Genomic DNA, 22,635 nt, shown 5'->3' with positions numbered 1-22,635 from the left:
TTTTGATGGGAAAAAAAAATGTTTACATCTTTACTATACTAAGTAGTATGCAAGTACTGTGAGTACTTGGCCAATCAGCTTTCGTGACGTCACATAATCACATGGGCTACACAGCCAATCGGATTCATTAAACGGTGAGAATAGTTTTGCTTAACGCAGGTGACAAGCTGTATATTTATTCTGTTTTATTTCCGTGACTTCTTTTCCTTTTGCCTAATTTACGATTCATATAAAATTCCGTGTATCATGTAGGAGGCTTCTACAGCACACAAAGCCACTAATATGTTTTTAGTTACGTATGGCGAGTGGGCCAGCTTCTGTCGAATTATTGTCACCTGCTTGACAAACAAAATGTCTATTCTCAAAAACGTAAACATGAAAATGATACCTCCAACCTGGAAGACAATACCTCACCCAGTACTTATGTGAGTACTGAATTCCACAAACTTCGCTATTTTCTTATTTGGGCATACTATATTTAGTCATGTTAATTGTTTTTGTGTCCATATTCTTCTCTAGGTTTTGCAATTCGGCCAAAAGACTCAACATCTGGACAGCCATTTTGTAATGTATGCATTTTTGACTATGAAACGTTTGTTAAACCAGACAAAATGAAAACAACATATATGCTCAGAAAGATACCACACAATAAAGACCAGAGTTCTGTCAAGTATTATCATTGTTAAAAATAAATAGGAAAGCATAGATTTGATTTTCATGACATTAATTTAAATGTGGAAATTTTGTAATGAGATATCGAAAGCAAACTCATTTTTTTCCTTCTGAATATTCTTCCAGTATGTCATACAGCGGACAACCACAAATCACACAAACTGCATTTTGTTTCCCAAAAACTCCTTTCAAGTTATTAAATGCGTTGCCCTTCCCCTCTGTTGATATATTCCACTACTATATCAAAAAGCTCTTTTGTGATGCAAAAAACGCAGGAAGACGTCAGCCTCTTCGTGATGCACGTGCAGATGTTGAGGAAAAGACAAAAAAGTTGAAGGAAAGCTTCCTGTTCATTCATTCCCTGTTAAGACTTCTCAACAGTTAGTTAGCGGGAAAGACTGGGAATCAAAGCGGAGGATGTTTAATGTCTGGCTTAAGCTACAATAACTGCACGCCAGCGCTCGTCGATGTCCCCTTAACGTTTCCCTAAGGTTCGTGACAAACGATGGCTTTCTCTTTGGAGAAAACAGAGGCACCTTCCTTTTTCCCAAACAAAGCCCTTCATCGACTCATAAATATGTCCCTATTTCCTTCCGAGTTCATCAAGAGGATCATTTCATAAAAGTTGGAAAAAAAAACCTCTTACTGCGAGATATTCTGCATGTAAAGCGCTCAACCTTTCTAAACTTATTTAAAATGACCCTACATAAGAAGGAAAGAAGAAAATTGGGTGACGTGGAGGACCCCACGGAGGAGTCTGCTTAGAATGCCTGGCCACCAGCTCTCCACAGCAGATAACATCAGTTTACATACGACTCTATAAAAAATGACCACCAAGAGTGTACAGCAACTTGAAGCCCTCTGATCTCACAGGCCGGAACAATGGCTTGAAAAAGACTTTTCAAAAGGCCAGTTCCCTCTTTCATGGACTCTTGAGCATCAATGGCAGAATAGGTCAAAGGTTGATGAGGTCATTCTGAACACAACGGACTCGTAATTTGGTTGCAGTGGTCATACGATCACCGAGTGTATTTTGAGCGCTATCATTGTTCCTTTTTTTTTTTTTCTACTCCTGTCATGGAATAAGAGATGCAGGAATGTTCTAAATATTCAAAACAGTTTGATGATCGCAGTTGTAAACCACATCAAAATATTACCACAAAATATTTTTGAGAGAGAGACAGGTAACAGGAGCAGGAAGTTAAGCGAGCCACTCCACCATTAGAGTAAAAAGCCTTTCTGACATGCAAAAAGAGAGAAATTGCAGTTTGCTCACTTGTAAAGGAATGAATTCTCCAATTTTTAGACTTGAAATATCCCTGTTAATATATTTATAGTGTGTCTTTTCTTCAGAATGTGTGTCATTTTTGCTTTTATGACTCAGAACTTGCTTGAAAGTCAGTGGTGTGACTTCAGACTTACTTGCAACTTCCACATGAAACTTGACTCAGTGTGTATTGCTGAAAGTGTATGACTTTGCTTTGCCTGTTGACAATTGTGACTTGTGACAGTACGACGTAGTACGCGGCATTGTCAGACGTGACCTGACGATATGATTCAGCACACGCCAGCTGCTATCATATCACTACTGTATGTTTGCACTTTACTAAATAAGACATTGTGTCATTTGCCAGATATTACAAAAGTTGTCACAAAGACGACTCGTTCGTTTTGTTTCTATAAAAAAAAAAACACTTGAATCAAATAAGCGTAGGTCTCTAAATAGACACTTCCTTATTTTGTAATAAGTTATCTATATTGGATTTTCTGCAATATTTCAATTTATTAAGATGCATCTATATTTCAAGTTTTTTTTTTTTATTGTATCATATAATCTAATAATATGACTAACTACTACTATAAAGTTCCCCCATGTCAATAAATGTTAAGAATAAGATTTACGTAGCAGCACTCCCAAATACAAACACGGACAAGTTGTTCTTCTCTGATTTGTTTGGTTTGGAGTGCATTGTTCTACAGGCCAGCAAGGGCTGAGGGGTCAGTGTTTGCATTGTGCTTTCCAAAAACCAAAATGTATTGTCCTCAACATGATGTCGGATGTTTAGAATTGCAAAAAAAAGATATCGTGTTTACATTATATTGTGAGGAATTTTGGATTTGGTCAACGGGATCTGACCTGTCCTGACCATTGAGACTCGCATGATGGTTCATATTTTCATTGCCCTAATCAGATTTTAAAATGTGTCGCCACAGGGACAGAGTGCTCGCCTTCGATGATGTCATCACTTTGCCGTCCTCTAATTGAATGGTAAGAGCTTTACAGCCAATTTCAATGACCCCAAAAAATGTCTGTAGACATTGACAGTTTTTAATGAATTGAATTGTAATGTTTAATTTATTTAATTAGTCAACAATCAAAGGAGACAAATCAGTGTTAAACCAACTAGTCAATGAGTTGATTGTAGTAAGTGAAGTTAAAAAAAAAAAAACTTTATTAGGGAATTGCATTCACCAGATTTAGTCTTCTGCTTAAGCATAATTTTTCCACATTCTAAGCTCTGCTTCCACAATTAGAAGCAAACAGTCAGCTCAACCCACAGTCACACAGACACACACACAGACACACACACACACACTGGTGTGATGATGAGAGGCAATGTGCAAAGCCTTTCGTTGCAAAGCTCTGGGTCCTCCCCTGGTTGTCATGGTAACAAAATCCAGTCTAACATGAGGTGGAATGAGAGCTGTCTTACTTGCATGAGACAAATATGTCTTATAAGGAGATTCTCTACTTTTCAAAAGTGTCTCCTCTTTACTCTGCCCTTCCTCGTATTATCAAGCAATGCTTTGGGTGTCTGCAGGTTAGTCAAGTCCTCTTTCTGACATCCTTCCAAAACAGGAAGGTACAAAGGAGCAGCTTCCATCTTCTTGATTTTTTTCGCTTTGATTCTGTTTATGGCATCTCAGCAGGTTGTTATCACTTCCATTGGGTTGATTATAGATATCTATATTTAATAGTCTTAATCGTCTACACACAGACGCATTGCAGCACTGTGCGGTGGTGGACACAGCCATCCTCTCAAATGTCGGCTTTAGCTTCATTCAGCTGTTTTCCTGCGCCGGGGGGCTTTTTTTTTCTCCTGCAGTTGAATTTGTGCTGATTTTGAAGCTCCAAAAAACACCCCGCCACAAAATCTGGCTTGTTCAGGTTTTTTTTTTTTATCCTTTAAAAGCTATAGTAAGGAAAATTGGGTTCATTGCGCCTCGACTCCCCGAAGTGACGAAATCAGCAGTACCTTTTGTACATTAGTGATGTTAAAATGAATCCTTACTGTTACTTTACAAATAAGGGTTGATCCAATACTCAATGTGACAGAGCCCACTCAGCATTAATTGCTCCGTCCTTGTCCTCTAATGGTCCAAGCGAGTGATGATGCTGCACAAACAGCATCTTTTGTCAGCATCAAAACAGCTGCAAGGATGCGTACGCAACAAACCTTTTGAAATTTAAGTTGAGCTATTTCACTAAATGTCTGAAGTTTTACCTTCTTTTTTTATTTTTTAAATTTGGCTCACAGCAAAAAAAATAAGGATTTACACCACACTTTTTAAACTGCACAAAAAGACGCAAAAACAAACGTTTGCAAAATTAATGAGACTTTCATTTACGTTTTAGCCAACCATCTATTCATAGCCAGAATATATCAAGAAGTCACATGTCCTTCACTCTTAGTACACGTACACAAAGAGATTGCATCAAAAAGCCCATTTCATGTATTTTCCTCCCTGTTATCACTTTTGTGAGTAATATTTGTCATTCCCACGGCCCTGCATGCATTTTTGGAGACATGTTTGGATTTTCTTCCTCCACCAGATGAGCGACTCCCAAAACATTAGCCCCATAGATTATTAATATTTATCATTTACACATCCTGCCTTCAATTATTCTCCACAAAGGGATGAGATTTTGTCTCGAACTGAAAAAAAAAATGGGGCAGTGTTTATTTGGGCAAATGGGGTGTTACTCAATGAGGCATTATTCAAACCTCACAAAGAACCTTTTTTTTTTTTTTAATATTTGACGTTGCCTTGAACTGGATGGTGAACTTCTATTTGACTCCAATCCCTTCGGTACATCGCCTTGATGGTGTCGCGGGGGACTTTTATGCGGAACACAGACGCAAGGCATCTTATTATCTTTTATTGCCGCCATAAATGGAACTCTAATGAGATTGGAAATGCCTGTGAGCTAGTGCACTATATATCGGGAGGGGGGGGGGGGTTCATTTAGGAAGATGGCAACAATGACAATTTCGAGGACTGACAAGCGCTGGAAAATAATAGTTGACCTTAATGCGAGACGTTACTGAGACTCGGTGCACTTTTGTCCTTTAGTCACCGCTGACGTAACAATGTCTCACCATGGGTTAGTTGCGAAACCTAACTTTGCACTACTCGATGGAAAAAATGGACACACGTATCGGAATGTTTGTGTGCGTGTGTGTGTGTCGACTGTCATGGTCCAGTTTAGGGAGGTTACAATATAAATTTAGCTTCAGAGGATGCTAGTAGAGAGGGAAGATGACCAGAATTTGACCAGTCTCCTAAATCATCTGGCCGCAGACTGCTGACGTGTGTTTCCCAACCTTACTTGGGCCATTTTACACAAATCTCATGGCAGAGTGCCAAAGAAATATGAATAGTGACATCTAATTGTTTTGAATCTAGTCCTATTTAATTGAACACAAAGCTAATTTTCAGCACCCATGATTAGCTTAGCCACATTTTTAGATATGCAACTTTTCTTCATGGAATTCCATCATAAAAAACAAATGTCCAATATTGATAATACAAAAAGAAAGAATGCACTCCAAAATGTTTGTCTTTCTATTTGAAGACAAAACACCATTCATCGAAGTTGACATCAAGGTGAGATTTATCATTTTGGTGCTCACCCAAGATTGTGTTTCTTTTGCAAATGTTTGTTTTGCTGTGGACAGAGAATGCAGGACTGTGGTGTCAGCCCTCGAGCCTCGACCCCATTGTGTGAGCAGGGAGCGGGTCATCTTCTTCCCCGGATAACATACTGTAGGTGACGAGGCTGCTGTCTATAGGAGGGACAGTGACATCACATACAGTCAGTCCGTAGGGAGGGAGGATGTCCGATAGACACCCAGAATCTTGTTTGTCTTCAGCTTGGGGGGAAGCTGACGTGTTGGAGAACAGGAGATAAGGAAAACAATACATCATTGGGCTGATTTCATATTTTTTAATAACATTAGTATAAATATGGGGAAACCTGACTGACAGCCGAGTCTAATCAAAGTTTTTGGCCAAGTACAGATGTTTCACCCCGGTGTGTTTATTGTAGCTGTGTGCAGAACTTTCTCACCATTGCCACAGACCGCACAAAAGTGACCGCATCCCGGTCATCTATAAGTAAGCTGCCGTCCTTGCTGGGACATGGTGGCCACAAAAATACGATACAACTGTCAACAAGTTTGTCTTTATAAAGATAATTGTCAGTTTTGATTGACATCCTCACAAAGGTATTATTAGTTTTATTATTATATATTATCATTTATTGATTGACTTATTTTTAAAATGTTGTACGTATTGTGCATGCTTCCGTTTTTTTATCCCTATAGAGTTGACCCGGTTTGTTGGCGATATACGTACGTACATTTCCTACCATGTTCGAGGACAAACAATGTTGTCAGATAAGAGCAGTTTATCACACTCTTGGACGGGACGGTCCATTTTAGGGAACACAACCGATTCCAGTATCTTCAGGTCAAAGGTTCTAGTGATAGTTTGTCTTCAGTACTGTACATCTCCCGGCATGATACGTAGAGGGGGATTCTTTTATTTGAGGGGTAATTGCCAGGAAAGCATAGCGCGAAACCCACCTCCAGATTTTCCCAGAAGGTCATCAGGTGACTAATTTTACCAGTGATTCTTCTATTTGATATTGTAAAGTGGACGCTTGGCTGTTTGAAAACACAGGAAAAGAGTCAAGATGGAGCTTGTATGGCGCAGCCTCCCGAAATGACCAAAAGGAAGAGGTAGAGACGTTGTGTCCACTCTGGGACAATGGGAACAAACCTGTGTCGCGTCATGGCACAACCATTCATTGCACGCTGCCGTTGGGAGGATAAAGGTCACGCCAGGTCGGCTGTGAGGTGAGGCGCTCTCGGCACCCTATTCCGACATGCCCGGGCCGTGTGGCGCATTGTGCTGGCGCCCCCACCTGCCTCCACTGATAAAAATCATAGAGCTCATCAAGTTGCTCTCATTAACTTGCTGCTGGCACAAGAAATGAAATCGAATCCCTACGGTAATATCGAGAACAATATAAAACGTAGCTTGGTCGTAAAGGAACTGATCTACATCGTGCATGAACGATAGGATGACGTACAATCCATCGCTTGCCTTACTTTTTGGACGTCAGCCGTTGACCCAATTCTAGGAGTAGTGTGCGTTTGACCTCATTTAAGTCATTTTATAGAGACGAGCAACAATGGAAAAAGCGCTGTATCCTCTACGAGGTGCGTCTTAAAAGAATGTGGACTGTAAGGTAAACATCGTTTACCTGAGAAGACCTCCAAAAAATAGAAGCCAAACTAATCAAATAAAAAGTGTTTATCCGAGTTAGAGAATGGCTTGGCTCCTGCCCAAGCTCTCTTGAGAGTTCTTTGGAAATCTTTGTACCATTGCTGTCACGGGTGAGAATTTTTCTTTACCCTACCGTGAATGTTTTTGGAAGATAGGGGGGGGGAGTCAGAATATCTCCGCTGATGGGCACTTTGGAAAATGAATGGATGGACGGACATCAAACGCAATGGGCTTAATTTCCGATTGATACGTCGTCACCATGACGTATTTCCCATCGGGGCTAAGATGTTTACCAGATATTGTCCTGAGGCTCGTGACGTCTATTTCAACTTAAATTAAAGTTTGAGACATTCACATTTTGCTCAACAAAAGAATTTGGGTGTGTTTGTTCGCGTGTGGGTTCAAAACAATGACAAGACTCGGCACACATCCTCTGTGTTTGTGTCGCTACAGACTTTCTCCCGCCATGTCGCCTGTGACTCAAGCTCCTGCACAAGCAGGAAGAGGAAGCCACATATTGGACCGTGTCTTGAAGTCACTCGTGCGCTTCCCAATAAGCCTCTTAACAATACGTCATGGCGCAATATGAATAGGTCCAATGAGACAGCGCTGGGGAAATAGTTTGGATTTATCGTCTTCTCCCTGCTTGTAAATGGGTCACAATGGGGAATGCCAGCGGAGAGATGTGTTGGCTAGCTTAAGCTGCGGACAGTGGGAACGCTGGTTTATTTTGTCAGCTGAAGACCCCCAAGGCGATGACCCACACTAGGAGAACAGACCTCTTGTCGGTTCAAACTGAACAGCCTGTTCTCAAAGAGATCTTACGTAGTAGATGACCGAGCTGGGGTTAAAAAAAAAAAAAAACATGGAATTGACTTATAATGAACAACTAAATCAAGTTACCGTATTTTCCAGACTGTAAGGGGCACCTTCAATGAATGGCCCATTTTCAAACTTTGCCCTTTATATAAGGCGCACCGGACTATAAGGCGCTCCATTTTATCTTTTTGATTTCAACTTCAGACGCAACAAACTACTTTTATAATCATAAATTACTTTATAATCACAAAATAATGATCCATAGTCTTTTTGATTCATGATTCATACTCTTCAGTGGGCCACTTATGATTGATTTCATGACACAATGCTTCTGGCCAGTTGAAATTTAGGAATTTGGTCCATATATAAGGCGCACTGTCGGCTTTTGAAAATGTTTTAGGTTTTTTGGTGCGCCTTATAGTCCGGATAATACGGTAATTGCAGTGTTCCAGTACAAAACAAATATAATCAATAGAACGGTGTGACCACCATTTTCCATCCACTCATCCTGTTTTAGGTCATGGAGACCTTGAGACTTTCACAGCACGCTTTGAGCAAAATTGGTCGCCAGCCAGTCTCATTTGATTTAAAAAATATGACATTTTGGTGTAGTGCTCTTGCCTTCCAGTCAAGAGGTCTTGGATTTGAATCTTGGCACCGGCTTTCCTGTTCCTGTGTGGAGTTTCCTGCGTGGGCTTCTCCCGGTATGCTCGCTCCCTTCCACATTCCAATAGCATGCCTGCTAACTTAATTGAAATTGTCCATAGGTGTACAGGGAGTGGGAATGGTCTTTTCCGTCGACGTGCCCTGCAGTTGACTGGTAACCAGGGAGGCCATTTGGTTGTTTTGGTTACCTCCGTTCGGTTCATCGATGAACACCGCCACGAGTCGTGTGGCGCTTCAAATTGCAGGTGATGAAATGTGATTCTATGGGTAGATAGTGACCGTCGTGGAGTCACACAACTGTGTCCCTTGTTTATTGTCCTGCATTTCTTCTCCCAGACCCCCCCCCCCCCCCCGTTAGCCTTCAGTGACTATATGACCTTACATGTGAGGCATATATTTAGAACGTGTAGCCGAGAAAGAGCATTGCGTGGGACTTAACAGCCGTATATGCATATTTATGAGCGGAGTGTGTTGATGCACCTGTACACGTTCAGACACACACATGGGTGTCACGCCCTGCAGAGGAAACTCCAGCTCGTAGAAGCGACTCTGCGTGATGCTTCGCTGATGCATTTTTCATTTCACTCCTTTCAAACTCGTCTTTTGTGGTGGTCAGAGTGCCTTTCGGTAACTCCATGAAATGAAAGTGAGCTATTTTAAGTTCACCTTTGCATGTGTTGCATTGTTTTTTGGCAAGGCAGGTAGTAGGAGAGAGAAGACTCAGCAGGGGGAAGCCCCTCATCTTTTCCAGCTCATCGGGGTTGCACGCATTAATTGTTCGCACATTCATTATTCACCTCCCACAGATAATGAATTATTCAATGCTGGTATTTCCACACGCGAACAGTGAGGGGGAGATATGAGGAATGCCGTTTGTCTGAAGTCTGTTCTCGTCGTTATTGAATAACGTTAGGATGATTTCAAATGGGACTCTATTCCACATTCTGCGTCAAAACAAGCAAAGTGGGATGAAATATGGAGCAGTTGAGATGAATCCGGCGCTCCATCAGTCTTGGCAGAGATGCGGTGGCATAGTGGGGCACAGTGGGACTTTGCAAACGTCTTCCACTCAGTCGTGCATGCGCCCACACAATCTGTCGTAATATTGCATCACCTTGATGTAGCTATCCCCGATCGTTTTTTTTCTCAAACCTCATTTTTGTCAGGAGATTACACATTTTCATATTTATTGCCACACTGGAATGCTTGTGTGTTGATGTGACTTACCTGAAACGAAAAGTCAACTTCCTGCATTCCTACCTACCCTAGTAACACATTTACACAATCCTACTTAATGTTCAACTAATCTAATTCGAGCTAATATTAGACGTCATTAGGTCGACTGCCAACTGTGTGACCGAGTACGGGCTCATTAATTCCTAAATGGGTGACAATGTGACTTTCAAAATAGGCTCGTGATTTTATTGCTTTTGAGTTTGCATGGTTCCAACTCACTTGTGATTATAATGTGGGAAAGCCAAAGCAGTAATACCACTAGTACTTTTAGATCCATCAAATGTCCCCCAAAAGCAATGACGGATTATTTTAAAGACCTTTATATCAAAATATAGCAATTTATCTTCAAATTGCATGAAGTTAATGACAATTTTCTAGTCTTATATTTAAATTTCAAATGAACGGTAAAAGCAAAGACAGAAAGGAGGAACAATTTTTTTGTTTTCTAAAGTAAGCTGTAATTGGTTTTCATTTTTTGAAAAGCATTTTCGTTTTTATTTACAAATATTTGTTAATCCCTTTTTTGTTTTTGTTTTTGTTTTTTGTTGAAACGTGTCAAACTCCCCACTTGTGTATGTCTTCCTGTTTCTCTATTTATCCAAGTTCATTGTCAAGTTGTCTATGCCTGCAAACTGATTTCCCCCCCTTGGCATCTTCCCAGCTGTCTTGTTTTGTCACGGTGGAAGTGTGAGTTAGTCTCCAGGTTTTGTTCACTATGTGTCTTATTAGTTGTTATGTTGCCTGTTTCATTTGACTCACTTTCCTGTGCTTAAGGGTTATTTTAACTTTACAACATTTCCTTTCCTGGAACTTGGCTTTGTTTTTTTGTTTTTTGATTCGAATCTTTTTTTTTTTTAATGTGAAAAAAATAAAAACCTAAGCTCTCAACTACAGTAACACTTAACAAACAAAAAAGTTTGCAAATTTAATGATGTGATAAGTGAGAATTAAATGTAAAAAATTAAAACCTTAAATATAAATGTAGCTAAATTTGACTGTAACCATGACTTCGCCATCAAATTTGTAATTTTTTAATCCTGGGCAGTTCTACATGCAACAATCTTTGCATCATTGAACATGACACATGGGAATCTCATTAAAAGTGCCCAAAATAGTCCTTTTATTTTGGACCCTTTGAAATTATTCAGTGGGAAACTGACATGGAAGTCTCTTAGCACAGGAAATGAAAAGAGGAGCAACCATTAACCTTGCATTAATGTCAGCAAGATGTCAGTCGCATGAATTGTTTGGATGAGATTGTCCCTGTATAAAACACAAACTGATTTACTGGAGGCTCTATAAATTGAATTCCACCATCCAACGCCAGAAAGTCCGACTTCAACTTACTTGAATGTTTCACTCCCCGGGTTTGATTATATTTGAGTTTGGAATAGTTTAGCCAATATTCCAATAAAAACACATTTGGACGTCGTCGTGTTAATTTAGCAGAGGAAACAAACTCGTCAAGCAGGGAGTTGCAAACAAAACGTCAGGCATGAATCTGAAATTAGAGTAATCATAAACTCAAAGTACACTAAGAGGTAAATCTCACTATTCACTTAGGTCAGTTTCAAGACGTTTGTCATGTGTCATTCAAACATGCATCACTTAGCAGACCAAAAAAAAAAAAAAGTAAATTTTCTGAAACAAACATTTTAATGAATACTAAGAGTTGAGAACATTGCCCTTTGACCTTACCACGCGGGACAAAAAAGGCAGTGTAGTAGGGCTTCATTACTGTACATTGACTAAAGTGATGACTGCTTTAGCTTTGTATTTGGCGCCATCTAGTGTCAAGTAATTATTACAGTACGAATGCATTGACCAGGTATTTCAGGGAGACTCAAAAGGAGAAGTAACTTTAAAATCAAAATTGCATTATTATGTCTCCATTATAGCAAAAATATACTAGGTATCCTCACTTTACGCGGTTTGTTTTGAAATTACAAACGAGGCATGTTTCATATTCCATACTTAGTGATTATGACGTCACTACATATGGTACCGGCCAATCGTATTAATTTAACACAAAGTTGGGACATGGAAGGAAAATCGATATTTTCTAGAAAAGCTCTTTAAACTTATTGGAATAAAATTGAAATGGAATTCATTTTAACAACCGCGGGATATCGCTGACACGTTCGTTGAGTGGGATTTCTTTAATACACAGTGACGCACGATGACGTCATGCGGTTGGCTACTACAGGATTTGAACGCGTAAACAGCGACTCGCCTTAATACACAGACACAACAACTGCATCGTCAATTTTTTTGGGTGTTTTTTTTTGCAGGAGCACTTGGTTGAAGGAGTGATTTTGTTGAGCTCGTTGGGGGAAATCTATCCACAGGACACAGTTCTTAATTTTATTCAAAGTAATGTGATCATGGATAAGCCAAAGAGGTAATTTAGAGGGGGGGGGAATTATTCATTGCTGATTTTGAACGACCAAATGATATAAATGCAACATACTCATTTTAGTATTTCTGTGTGAGTTTAATATGCAACACTTTTTAATAGAATTAATTAACACCTTAATAGAATTAATTAATAGATTTTTGGGGGGCTGAACACATGGGCTCACTCTGCTTTTGTATTTAAATAATTAATATATAATAAAAAAAAAATTCAATATTTTTTAGGGTGGTACTTGGTGTCAAATGTTTGAGTGTACCGTATTTTGACGATTGTGCTAAGCAATGACCAATACTGAATAGATTACTAGGTTTAATAACTACACAAAGAGCTTAGCAATATCAAATAATGAATTTATTTTGCTCATTTTTTCAGGTACGTGTCCAGCTCAAGGCAAAACAACATAACAACAACAGTAATCGAGCTGCAGCATCCGGCAAACTACCTGACCAAGTTCTCCCTTCAATCAAAGTTGCCTGATAGTGAGTCTTCTAAAACGCTATTGATTGCATTGCTCTGCATCTTACGAGTATATACTTTATTTTCCAGACAAAGTACATGTCCGCAATGTTTATTGTACCACTGCTAACAAGAAGCCAATGTTGTCTGCGGGGACATTTCTGCTTCCTACTGGCCTCCCCGCAAAAAAGATGTTTACAGCCGTGCCAAAGTCGTCCAAGCCGCCATTTTGTGTTGTTGACACCAACATGGGGCACAGGGAGTTCGTAAATATAAACTCAGGACTTGTGCCTGTATACATAAGGAAAAAGGTATTGATTCTATGGAGAGATTCTATAATTGTTATAGAGCTTGATGGGGGTTTTTTTTATGTGGCAGGATTATGGAGAGGTACCCAAATATCTTCTACGCCGCAGACCAAAGCCCACAAAGTCTCCACAGGAAAAGAGTGTTATCGAGGTGGCGAAACCAGAGGAACCAGATATCGAAAAGCAGACAGAAGAGGACTTTCGTGAAGTCATTGAGGTAGTAATTCATCACAAAGCTGCAAACTGCACCGTGACACCAATTTCAATCGACAACAGGTGGCAGCACAGGATAAAATGTCAACCCTACGAGATGGATTTATTTTTCTCGCACATTTTTATATTATTATATTCAAAATAACAGATTTACTGTTTATATTTTTCCAAAACTTTTCGACTTCATTCATGATTACCAATAAAGCAAAAACATTGCCCACGATGGGTTGCGGCGGCCGTGCTGGAGCCAATCCCAGCTGCATATAAAGCTATATTTATTTAAATGATTACTTTAAATGTGGCACAAAGACACAAACCCACAGATAGCAAAAATCTCCCATGGTATGCATATTTGTGTTATTAACCCGTAATATTTTCCCCCTCAAGTACCTGAAAAAGAGACTTCAAAAGCTGAACAAGACCTACATGCAGCTTCCATTAGTCATAGACACGCCTTGGTTGAAGAGCCGTAAGTTGCGAATGGAGACTGATATGACACAGGTGGAGACTGACATTGAACTCATTGAAACTTTGGTGTCCAACAAGAGCACATGAACCCACGCCGACCAAAGCAAGCACACCAAAGTCTGCCGGACGCAGACTCTGCTTTGCATCTCCTTGAATATTTTTTTTATGTTAGAACTTCTATTCAAATGTGCTGTTTATATGTGTATACATATATTTTTTAATCTGTTCAAATGTGCTGTGTATATGTAAGTATACATGTATACTTCAAAATGAACGGTACAAGGCAGGTACATTAAAGGGCCACTCATAGTAAATTTAAGCAGAATGTGATTGCAGTATAAAAAGCTTTACGTCAATCATGTTTACCGTGCTATTTTAATCAGGCAGGTTTGGGACCACAGTTTTCAAGTTGGAAGAGCTTTTCTGATCCTGCATGATTGTTCCACAATATTTGGCCTAACAATGCTTACTTGCATTTTCCATTGCCTTCCTTGTAGGTCCAGTGTGAAAATGCATGACATGTATGACATATGGTTGCGCCAATAAATCGAACATATCAATCTGCATCATGTCTGAACCATCAACAAAGGGTCCTAGCCTAAATCTAGCACTGATAAAATATTTTTATATATATTAAATATAATATTGTACCTCTGTTGAGGTGAGAGCCACCATCGCTCTCCTGCATTCCACCTTGACTGCATTGTGGGCTCTTCAACAATGTATTGCTTTATTGGTAATCATGAATGAAGTGCTTAAGCCATAAACAAATACACACAACCGTAAATGTTTATTTCAATTAATTCAGGATGTTTTGCTGACCAGAAGGGGATGACTGGGGAGAAGAAGGCAGGGGTGGTTTCTCCATGGTTCTTTCTCCATGGTTCTTTTTCAGCACAACAGCAAATGTTTGTTGTTTTGTTACTTGCTGGTTCACATTTGAGGGATACAAGATCACAATTGAATTACTTACCATTTTAATCTAACCTAGTCTGTTACGCATGTACTGTGCTCATACTTTGTCATTTGGTTGAGAATGACCATAATTTGGTATGTTTTAAATCCTTACTATATAAGCCCGTTTAAAAAGTTTTAATATACAAGGGCATTTGAGAAAGAAAAAAAAAGCTTTACCATACATGTTCTTTTGTTTTGTTTTTCCTTTTTTAAGAAACAGCCTTACATGGTCATTTTTTTATATTTAGAAAGCCTTACTGTATTTCCCCAGTAAAAACATGAAAACTCTCATTTAAAAAAAACGTAAAAGATATATAACGCGCCATTGCTCTTGAGTTATTCTGTCCATGGAAGTGGAGAAGTTCATCTATCTCCCAAGGGGAAAAAACGTAATTTTCCAACAGGTCTGAAGACAAGCAAGTTTCACTCCCAAACTGAGCACACAGGCAACTTCTTGTCACGTGACTCGAATGTGACGTTCGCGTGTAAACAAAGTCCGTGGTGACGTCAGGTGACCGAACGATGCGTTCACTGGGCGATGACGTGTCGAACAAGAGATACTATGGCCTTTTTACAGAGTCACCAAAAATGTCGTCATCATCGGTAATGTTTCCGTCAGCTTTTTACATGTGACATTAGTGAGTCATGCATTATTCAGGCGTATTTGGATCGGAACCCCGTGACACTCAGCTGACACAGACCGACGCCTTCAATACTGGCTAGTAATTAGCTGATCCGGTCCAATTCAGGAAAAATGGCTGGAGAGTTTTACCCTCTTGAGTCCATTCATAATTTTATTGAGAAGACTGTTATCATTGAGAAGCCAGAAAGGTAATATCAACCGGTGGCATTGACAAAAATAAATTACTCATAGAAAATCACTTTATTTTAGAATTAATGAGGTAAATGTTTTAGCAAATTTAAAAAAAAAAAAGATGTTATTTCCAAAGGTATGTGTCGAAGTTCCGGCCAACAGTTCTTGAGGAGAGGAAGCCAACAAATTACATGAAAACGATGGGCCCAAACAAATTGGAGGTGCCCATCCCAACCAATTACCTGAAAAAGCATTCCAAAGAACCTAAACTACCAGAGAGTGAGGTTTTTTTTTTGTCCATATTATACTCTTGTTTTTAATTTGAACTTATCTCATCTCCCCAACCACGTTTGTGCTATTCACCTTAACTTTGTCTTCTAGTCAAACAGGTCAAGACTCATTACGGCTGCTCATTGAAGAAACCAGCCGTCCCTACAGGTCCGTTTCTACCACCCGTTAGTCCCACCCCTACAAAGAGGAAGACCACCGCACCAAAAGGACCCAAACAGCCCCCATGCGTTGTTGACTCAAACAAGGGACACAAGGAGTCCCATAATGTAAACTCAGGGCTTGTCCCTGTGTACATAAGGAAAAAGGTATTTTCCTGAGATACTTGAGAAAAAAAAAAAGTTCATTCTATTGAGTGCATTTTATGGAAAGCAGCAAAATAGTGAGGTTTGGATATTTTTATACATATAAAACTTTAAAGTCATCCACATTTGGACCTAATGTTTATTTGCTATTGCAGGATTATGGAGAAGTACCAAACTACCTAATGCGGCGTAAAGCAAAGTATCAAAAGGCACTGGAAGAGTACAACATGAATCTGAAAAAGCAGGAGGAGCATGAAACCATGAAATACCTTTCTGACGTGGAATGTCAGGCCATCGTTGAGGTACAGCCTGCTGCTCAACACATCATTTTGTCGATCATACTGATCACCAGTTACAAACCCAAGCATTGCATATCAGTTTACCTTTTGAACCGGCTCTCTTTCCAGGACCTGAAGCTGAAATACAACGAGCTAAATGTCGAGTACCAGCGCCTCCCATTTATGATTGACACCCCGTCGATGAAGAATCGTAAGGTACGTCTCGAGGTGGAAATGAAGCAGCTGGAGGATGATATTAAACTCCTTCATCGGTTGGACTCCATCTGCAAAAACAAGTAGCCCACAGATGTGCTAAAGAGGTGTCTTCCATCCGAGTCATCGACTGAACCCAATTGGTGGACAATTAAAACCGTGAGGTCATGTGGATGATTTGATTAGAGAACTGGATGACCCGTGACGGGCAATTCCAACATTGAATTAAACTCATTCAGTGCCAGCTCTCCCAATTACGATGCATACTTGCATAGCCATAAGGAGTGGTGAATGAGAAATGTATTTTTGACATTCTGCTGGAAGGAAATGGACTTGAGCTAATTCCTCTTTTGGGGGGGATGTATTTTTGTTGTCATACAATTAAATATTGAAATTTCAAATGCACAAATGGATGAGAGTAAGTCTGTCCATGCTATTGACTTAACACAATTGGGTGCTTAAGTATTTAATGGCTGTGAATTGATGTTTTTTATTTTCATGTTAATTTAACCGAATGTTATGTGCAATGTTGTACTATTATGATACAGAATTGTTCTGCTAGTCTGCTCTGTTTTGATTGCAAAACAGTAATAAACAATTATTGCTCCATTTTTTCCCCAAAAACTACGTTTCACCCAAGATCATTTGATTAATAATAATTGTTAGCTATGGATATCCATTTATTATTATTTGGGGAAGATATTCTTTGCGTTTGATAAGCGGAACGGATGGCAAGCGCCTGAAACTCGGTTTACTTAGACGGTTACAACAAATGACGTCACATCCTGTCAAGTGGCTCCATGGAAGTTTGAAGATGTTTACGTTAGGAAGATCCAGATGGCTCTGGTACCTATGTCTCTGTGCGGTGTTGCCGGGCTCCTTCTGTCTGCTGGCCACGGGAATGCTCTTCCCCAGGGAGTCTTCATCTCGGGAGGTGAAAGACCTGAGCGGGCTGTGGAGCTTCAGAGCGGACAAGTCACCAAACAGGAATCAAGGCTTCGAGAAGGCTTGGTACAAAAGTCGCCTGGCTGAGGTGAGCGTCATTATTCTGCTGTTGATGAAGATCATGAAAAATTTCTGAAATTGCAGCACAATGCTAAAAGAAGGCGTAAAAAATCATAATATTTAAATAATCATTTCTAATAAAAATAAAAACGTGGTGGCCACAAATGGATGCAACTTATGACATTGTAATTCTTTATTGACTTTGACCTCATTAGATTTTATGTGTTTATCCATGTTGTCATGTGATAGACTGGACCCGTGATCGATATGGCTGTTCCCGCCAGCTTCAACGACATTACTCAAGACCCCAAACTACGAGATTTCATTGGCTGGGTATGGTACGAGCGAGAAGTGCTGGTGCCTTCCCGCTGGGTCACAGATGAAGGGACAAGAGTAGTTCTTCGAGTGGGTAGCGCTCATTATTATTCAGTGGTGGTAAGCATGAATACATCGGTTCTTTTTGTGTGCTTCACTGTTGAGGTGCGTTAATAATCTGTTATCATTTTCCAGTGGGTCAACGGGGTGAAAGTGACCCAACACAACGGTGGCCATCTTCCCTTCGAGGCAGACATAGGCAGCGTGATCCGAGAGGACCCGAAACGTCCCTGCAGGATCACCATCGCGGTCAACAACACACTAACTCTGGAGACTCTCCCTCCTGGGACCATCCAGTACTTCAATGACCCCACCAAGTAAGCCCACTCAGACTTTTTTTTTTTTTTTTCCTCAGATGTGCTGACCTAACACAATGATTGTTAGCAGTCGAATAAAATTGCTGAAATAAATTTTCATCTTTACTTGGATCTATAATTCCTCCACAGGTATCCTGATGGGTTTTTTGTGCAAAACACCAACTTTGATTTCTTCAACTATGCTGGGATTCACCGTCCTGTATTGCTGTACACTACCCCTAAAGTTTATATCGATGACATCACAGTGGTGACGGACTTCTTGGATAGCACAGGTATTATTATTATTATTATTTTAAACTTCATTTTAACCATTTTTTTTACTGTAACTCTTGAAAAAATATACACAATATTTTTCTGCATACTGTTCCTTTAAAGGAAGAAAAGAATATTTCATAACAACAATAATAATCACAATAGCAGTTCTGTGATGGAATTCTCTGTTTCAGGTCTTGTCAAGTACAAGATATCAGTCCAAAATGCTGTTGAAGCCACCATAAAAGTCACTTTAATGGACAAAAACAGTCACTGTGTGGCTTCCTCCAGCGAGTCATCTGGACTGCTCAAATTCACTGATGTCCAACTCTGGTGGCCATATTTGATGCATGACAATCCAGCTTATCTTTACTCTTTGGAGGTGTGTTAAGTCACTTTGCCAGCCAGCAAAATGATCTGTGTGTTATATATTTTTTTTAATTCCACATGAAGGTTCACTTAATGGCAGCAGATGAACGATCAACATATGAAGATATCTACACTCTACCAGTTGGCATCCGCACTGTCCATGTCACGAGCACCCAGTTCCTCATCAACAACAAGCCCTTCTATTTCCACGGGGTTAATAAGCATGAGGACTCTGACGTGAGAACCACTTGAGGACTCACACATTAGCACAACCGATTTTTTTCTCCCGTATGTGGATTCTCTATTCCAATCTGGATTGTAGATTCGAGGTAAAGGTTTCGACTGGTCCCTGACTGTCAAAGACTTCAACTTATTAAAATGGTTGGGGGCCAACTCGTTCCGCACCAGCCATTACCCCTACGCCGAGGAGATCCTGCAGATGTGCGATCGCCACGGCATCGTGGTCATAGACGAATGCCCGGGGGTTGGCATCAAAGACATGTAGGTACAAATCCGTTGTGTCCATCATGTGGGAAATAAAACAGTTGCTCATTGACAGTCGGAGTTTTGGCAACACCTCCCTGGCCCATCATCTGGACGTGATGGATGAGCTCGTGCGGCGGGACAAGAACCATCCTTCTGTGGTCATGTGGTCAGTAGCCAATGAGCCAGCAGCAGAGATGCCTCCTGCTGAACTCTATTTCAAGTGAGTTTTCTGTTTGTTCTTTTTTTAAATATGCCCTCCTTTGATTGGCTTCGAGACCGTAGACCAGGGCTGGGCAATTCCGGGTCCTCGAGGCCCGGCGTCCTGCATGCTTTCTACGTCACCCTGTTGCAACGCACTTGATGGTCAGATAATTAGCAAGGTCTGCAGAGGCTGGATAGCAATCCTATAAAGTGCGACGCCCAAAGGAACAAAGAAGACGGGCGTGTTTGAGGAACAGCAGGAATCCTATATGTCGTGGGCATTTGAATGTTTGCGTTGAAGTTCATGCAGCATACAAACTTGTATGTTAGTCCCGTGATTCTGATGCATTTTCAAGGTTAAAATGTGAATTCAATTTGTTCCGCAGGACTTTGATAACCCATACTAAAGCTTTGGACGCGACCCGGCCTGTGACTTATATCACAGATAGTAACTATGCCAGGGACAGAGGGGTGAGTTTTATTATCCGACGCATATTGGGAATCATTTTTTGGAGTCAATAGTTGCTTAATACTTATAATGAACCTGTGCCTAGGCACCCTATGTGGACGTAATCTGTGTGAACAGTTACTTCTCCTGGTACCACGATCCAGGCCACTTGGACGTCATCCCAATCCAACTCGACACCCAGTTTGAGAACTGGTACGGAAAGTACCAGAAGCCCATCATCCAGAGTGAATATGGAGCAGACACGGTGCCAGGCCTTCACAGCGTGAGGAAGCCAAATGTGACTAACGTGTTGTCGCAAGCCCTCGGGTAAGATTTCTTTCTGTCTGCTGTCTGCAGGACCCGCCCATGATGTTTACTGAAGAGTACCAGAATGCGGTCCTGCAAAGCTACCACAACGTGTTCGACCAGAAGAGGAAGAAGTATGTCGTCGGGGAACTCATCTGGAACTTTGCCGACTTCATGACTACACAAGGTACTGCAGAAGGCAGCATAAGTGCAGGAGTATCGTCTCTCAACGCCGATATCAAATCAATTTCTCGTTTTAAATACTGTCTTGCGATTGTAATTAACAACAAAATATTTTGTACAATAAAATCTGTACATTTCTTTCCGCATTCCATTCTTTGAACTTTTGTGTTTTGCAGGAGTCACACGTGTGGTGGGCAACAAGAAAGGTGTCTTCAGTAGGCAGAGACAACCCAAAGCTGCGGCGTTCATCCTGAAGGAAAGATACTGGAAACTGGCAAATGAAACGGGTAAGATACCTTTTTGGACCAAATATCCTTGCGGGCTCGTGTGAGCGCTATTCATTGCAAATTAATGATCAGAGGATGTTGTTAATATCTGTCTATTATGGGCATGGAAAGCTCTTTGAGATCTTTCTGTAATTAAGGGCTATATACAAAATACATTCCACTTTAGGCCAGGGGCAATCTTATTGTCAACAATGTGATCAGCCTTATGCTCGTGCTTTAAATTTCTTCGGTGATCATCATTTTTATGTTTTGTTTTTTTTTAAATGTGTGATTGCATAAGAAAATGTTAAATTCAAGGAGTAAGAGCTTGATTAAAGTCTGATTTTATACATACTGATTGCACTTAATTTCAAAAGGTTATTGATGTTAAAATAGAAATAAAAAAATAGACACTGACCATTGAGTCCAATCAGATTTCACAACCAAGACATTTATTAAGACATTCATGTAAGCCAGTGCTTCTCAATTATTTTCGGTTACGCCCCCCCCTAGCAAGAAGAAAACTATTCGCGCCCCCCCTCCCCACCGTGACTATCCTAACTTGTCTTGTAAGTCGTAAAATGTTGCACTGTCGCAAACGTGACAGAAGTAACAATGAGAGCGCCACTGCCCCCTGCTGTAGTAAACGCGCAATTACACTTTATTCTAGTACTGCCAAAAAAAAAGCCTGTTCCCCAGGGTCACACGCGCCCCCCCAGGAATAGCACCGCGCCCCCCAAGGGGGGCGCGCCCCACTATTTGAGAAGCACTGGCCTAGGTGACTGATTCACAATTTGGTTTTGTCTGATATCAGAGATTAAATAAAGAAAACCAACTGGCTGATTGATTTGTTTTAATTGAGAGGGAAAAAAAAACAGCAAAAGCATTTCACTAGCTGACCAGGAGATGGCGACAGCGTGGCATCTGAAGACCAGGAGTCTCAGAGACATTACTGTGCAATAACATCCTGCTCCTCACACCTTCTTGAATTTGTCTACACTGTTTTTGCCATTATTCACATGTCCTGAATGTTGTTAGTCACCTAAATGTTGAACAGAGGGTGTGTTTCTACCGAAGTCAAATTCCTTGTTTGGCACGCTCAAACATGGCGAATAAAAACTCTTGAATCTTGAATCTTGAATGGATTGTTTGTTCTGCTATAGCCTAGGTGACTGATTCACAATTTGGTTTTGTCTGATATCAGATATTAAATATAGAAAACCAACTGGCTGATTGATTTGTTTTAATTGAGAGGGGAAAAAAACAGCAAAAGCATTTCACTAGCTGACCAGGAGATGGCGACAGCGTGGCATCTGAAGACCATGGATTGTTTGTTCTGCTATAGCCTAGGTGACTGATTCACAATTTGGTTTTGTCTGATATCAGATATAAAATAAAGAAAGCCAACTGGCTGATTCATTTGTTTTAATTGAGAGGGAAAAAAAACAGCAAAAGCATTTCACTAGCTGACCAGGAGATGGCGACAGCGTGGCATCTGAAGACCATGGATTGTTTGTTCTGCTATAGCCTAGGTGACTGATTCACAATTTGGTTTTGTCTGATAATAGATATTAAATAAAGAAAACCAACTGGCTAATTTATTTGTTTTAATTGAGAGAAAAAAAAACATCAGCAAAAGCATTTCACTAACTGACCAGGAGATGGCGACAGCGCGGCATCTGAAGACCATGGATCGTTCTGCTATGCCGGTGTAAAAAAAAAAAAAAACGTAATTAGCTAGG

The 22,635-nt window shown here is 40.3% G+C and overlaps 3 protein-coding genes and 1 long non-coding RNA gene across 4 annotated transcripts; all 4 read left to right on the top strand.

Moving 5' to 3' along the window:
- The first annotated feature begins 153 nt into the window (after positions 1-153).
- Positions 154-2,944, top strand: LOC133148752 (uncharacterized). The gene is made up of 3 exons (XR_009712827.1): positions 154-425; positions 520-569; positions 2,887-2,944. It is a non-coding gene; the product is annotated as an uncharacterized LOC133148752 (long non-coding RNA).
- Positions 2,945-11,952: 9,008 nt separating this feature from the next.
- On the top strand, positions 11,953-14,280 carry LOC133148751 (enkurin-like). The gene is made up of 6 exons (XM_061271666.1): positions 11,953-11,970; positions 12,261-12,370; positions 12,758-12,864; positions 12,932-13,152; positions 13,220-13,366; positions 13,750-14,280. The coding sequence occupies exons 1-6, from the start codon at positions 11,953-11,955 to the stop codon at positions 13,915-13,917; spliced, it is 771 nt and encodes a 256-aa protein (XP_061127650.1). The 3' UTR covers positions 13,918-14,280.
- A 1,045-nt stretch (positions 14,281-15,325) lies between these two features.
- On the top strand, positions 15,326-17,152 carry LOC133148775 (enkurin-like). Its single transcript, XM_061271709.1, has 5 exons — positions 15,326-15,618; positions 15,738-15,880; positions 15,983-16,197; positions 16,350-16,496; positions 16,602-17,152. Exons 1-5 carry the CDS (start codon positions 15,542-15,544, stop codon positions 16,770-16,772), a joined length of 753 nt encoding a protein of 250 aa, XP_061127693.1. The 5' UTR covers positions 15,326-15,541; the 3' UTR covers positions 16,773-17,152.
- Positions 17,153-17,454: 302 nt separating this feature from the next.
- Positions 17,455-22,027, top strand: LOC133148772 (beta-glucuronidase-like). Its single transcript, XM_061271706.1, has 12 exons — positions 17,455-17,718; positions 17,940-18,125; positions 18,201-18,382; positions 18,512-18,654; positions 18,829-19,016; positions 19,088-19,240; positions 19,326-19,504; positions 19,563-19,709; positions 20,077-20,161; positions 20,245-20,421; positions 20,496-20,631; positions 20,804-22,027. Exons 1-12 carry the CDS (start codon positions 17,458-17,460, stop codon positions 20,956-20,958), a joined length of 1,992 nt encoding a protein of 663 aa, XP_061127690.1. The 5' UTR covers positions 17,455-17,457; the 3' UTR covers positions 20,959-22,027.
- The last annotated feature ends 608 nt before the right edge of the window (positions 22,028-22,635 follow it).

The sequence above is a fragment of the Syngnathus typhle genome, unplaced genomic scaffold, assembly GCF_033458585.1.
Source record: "Syngnathus typhle isolate RoL2023-S1 ecotype Sweden unplaced genomic scaffold, RoL_Styp_1.0 HiC_scaffold_157, whole genome shotgun sequence".
NCBI classification, from domain to species: domain Eukaryota; kingdom Metazoa; phylum Chordata; class Actinopteri; order Syngnathiformes; family Syngnathidae; genus Syngnathus; species Syngnathus typhle.
This window is presented reverse-complemented; position numbering and strand designations above follow the sequence as displayed.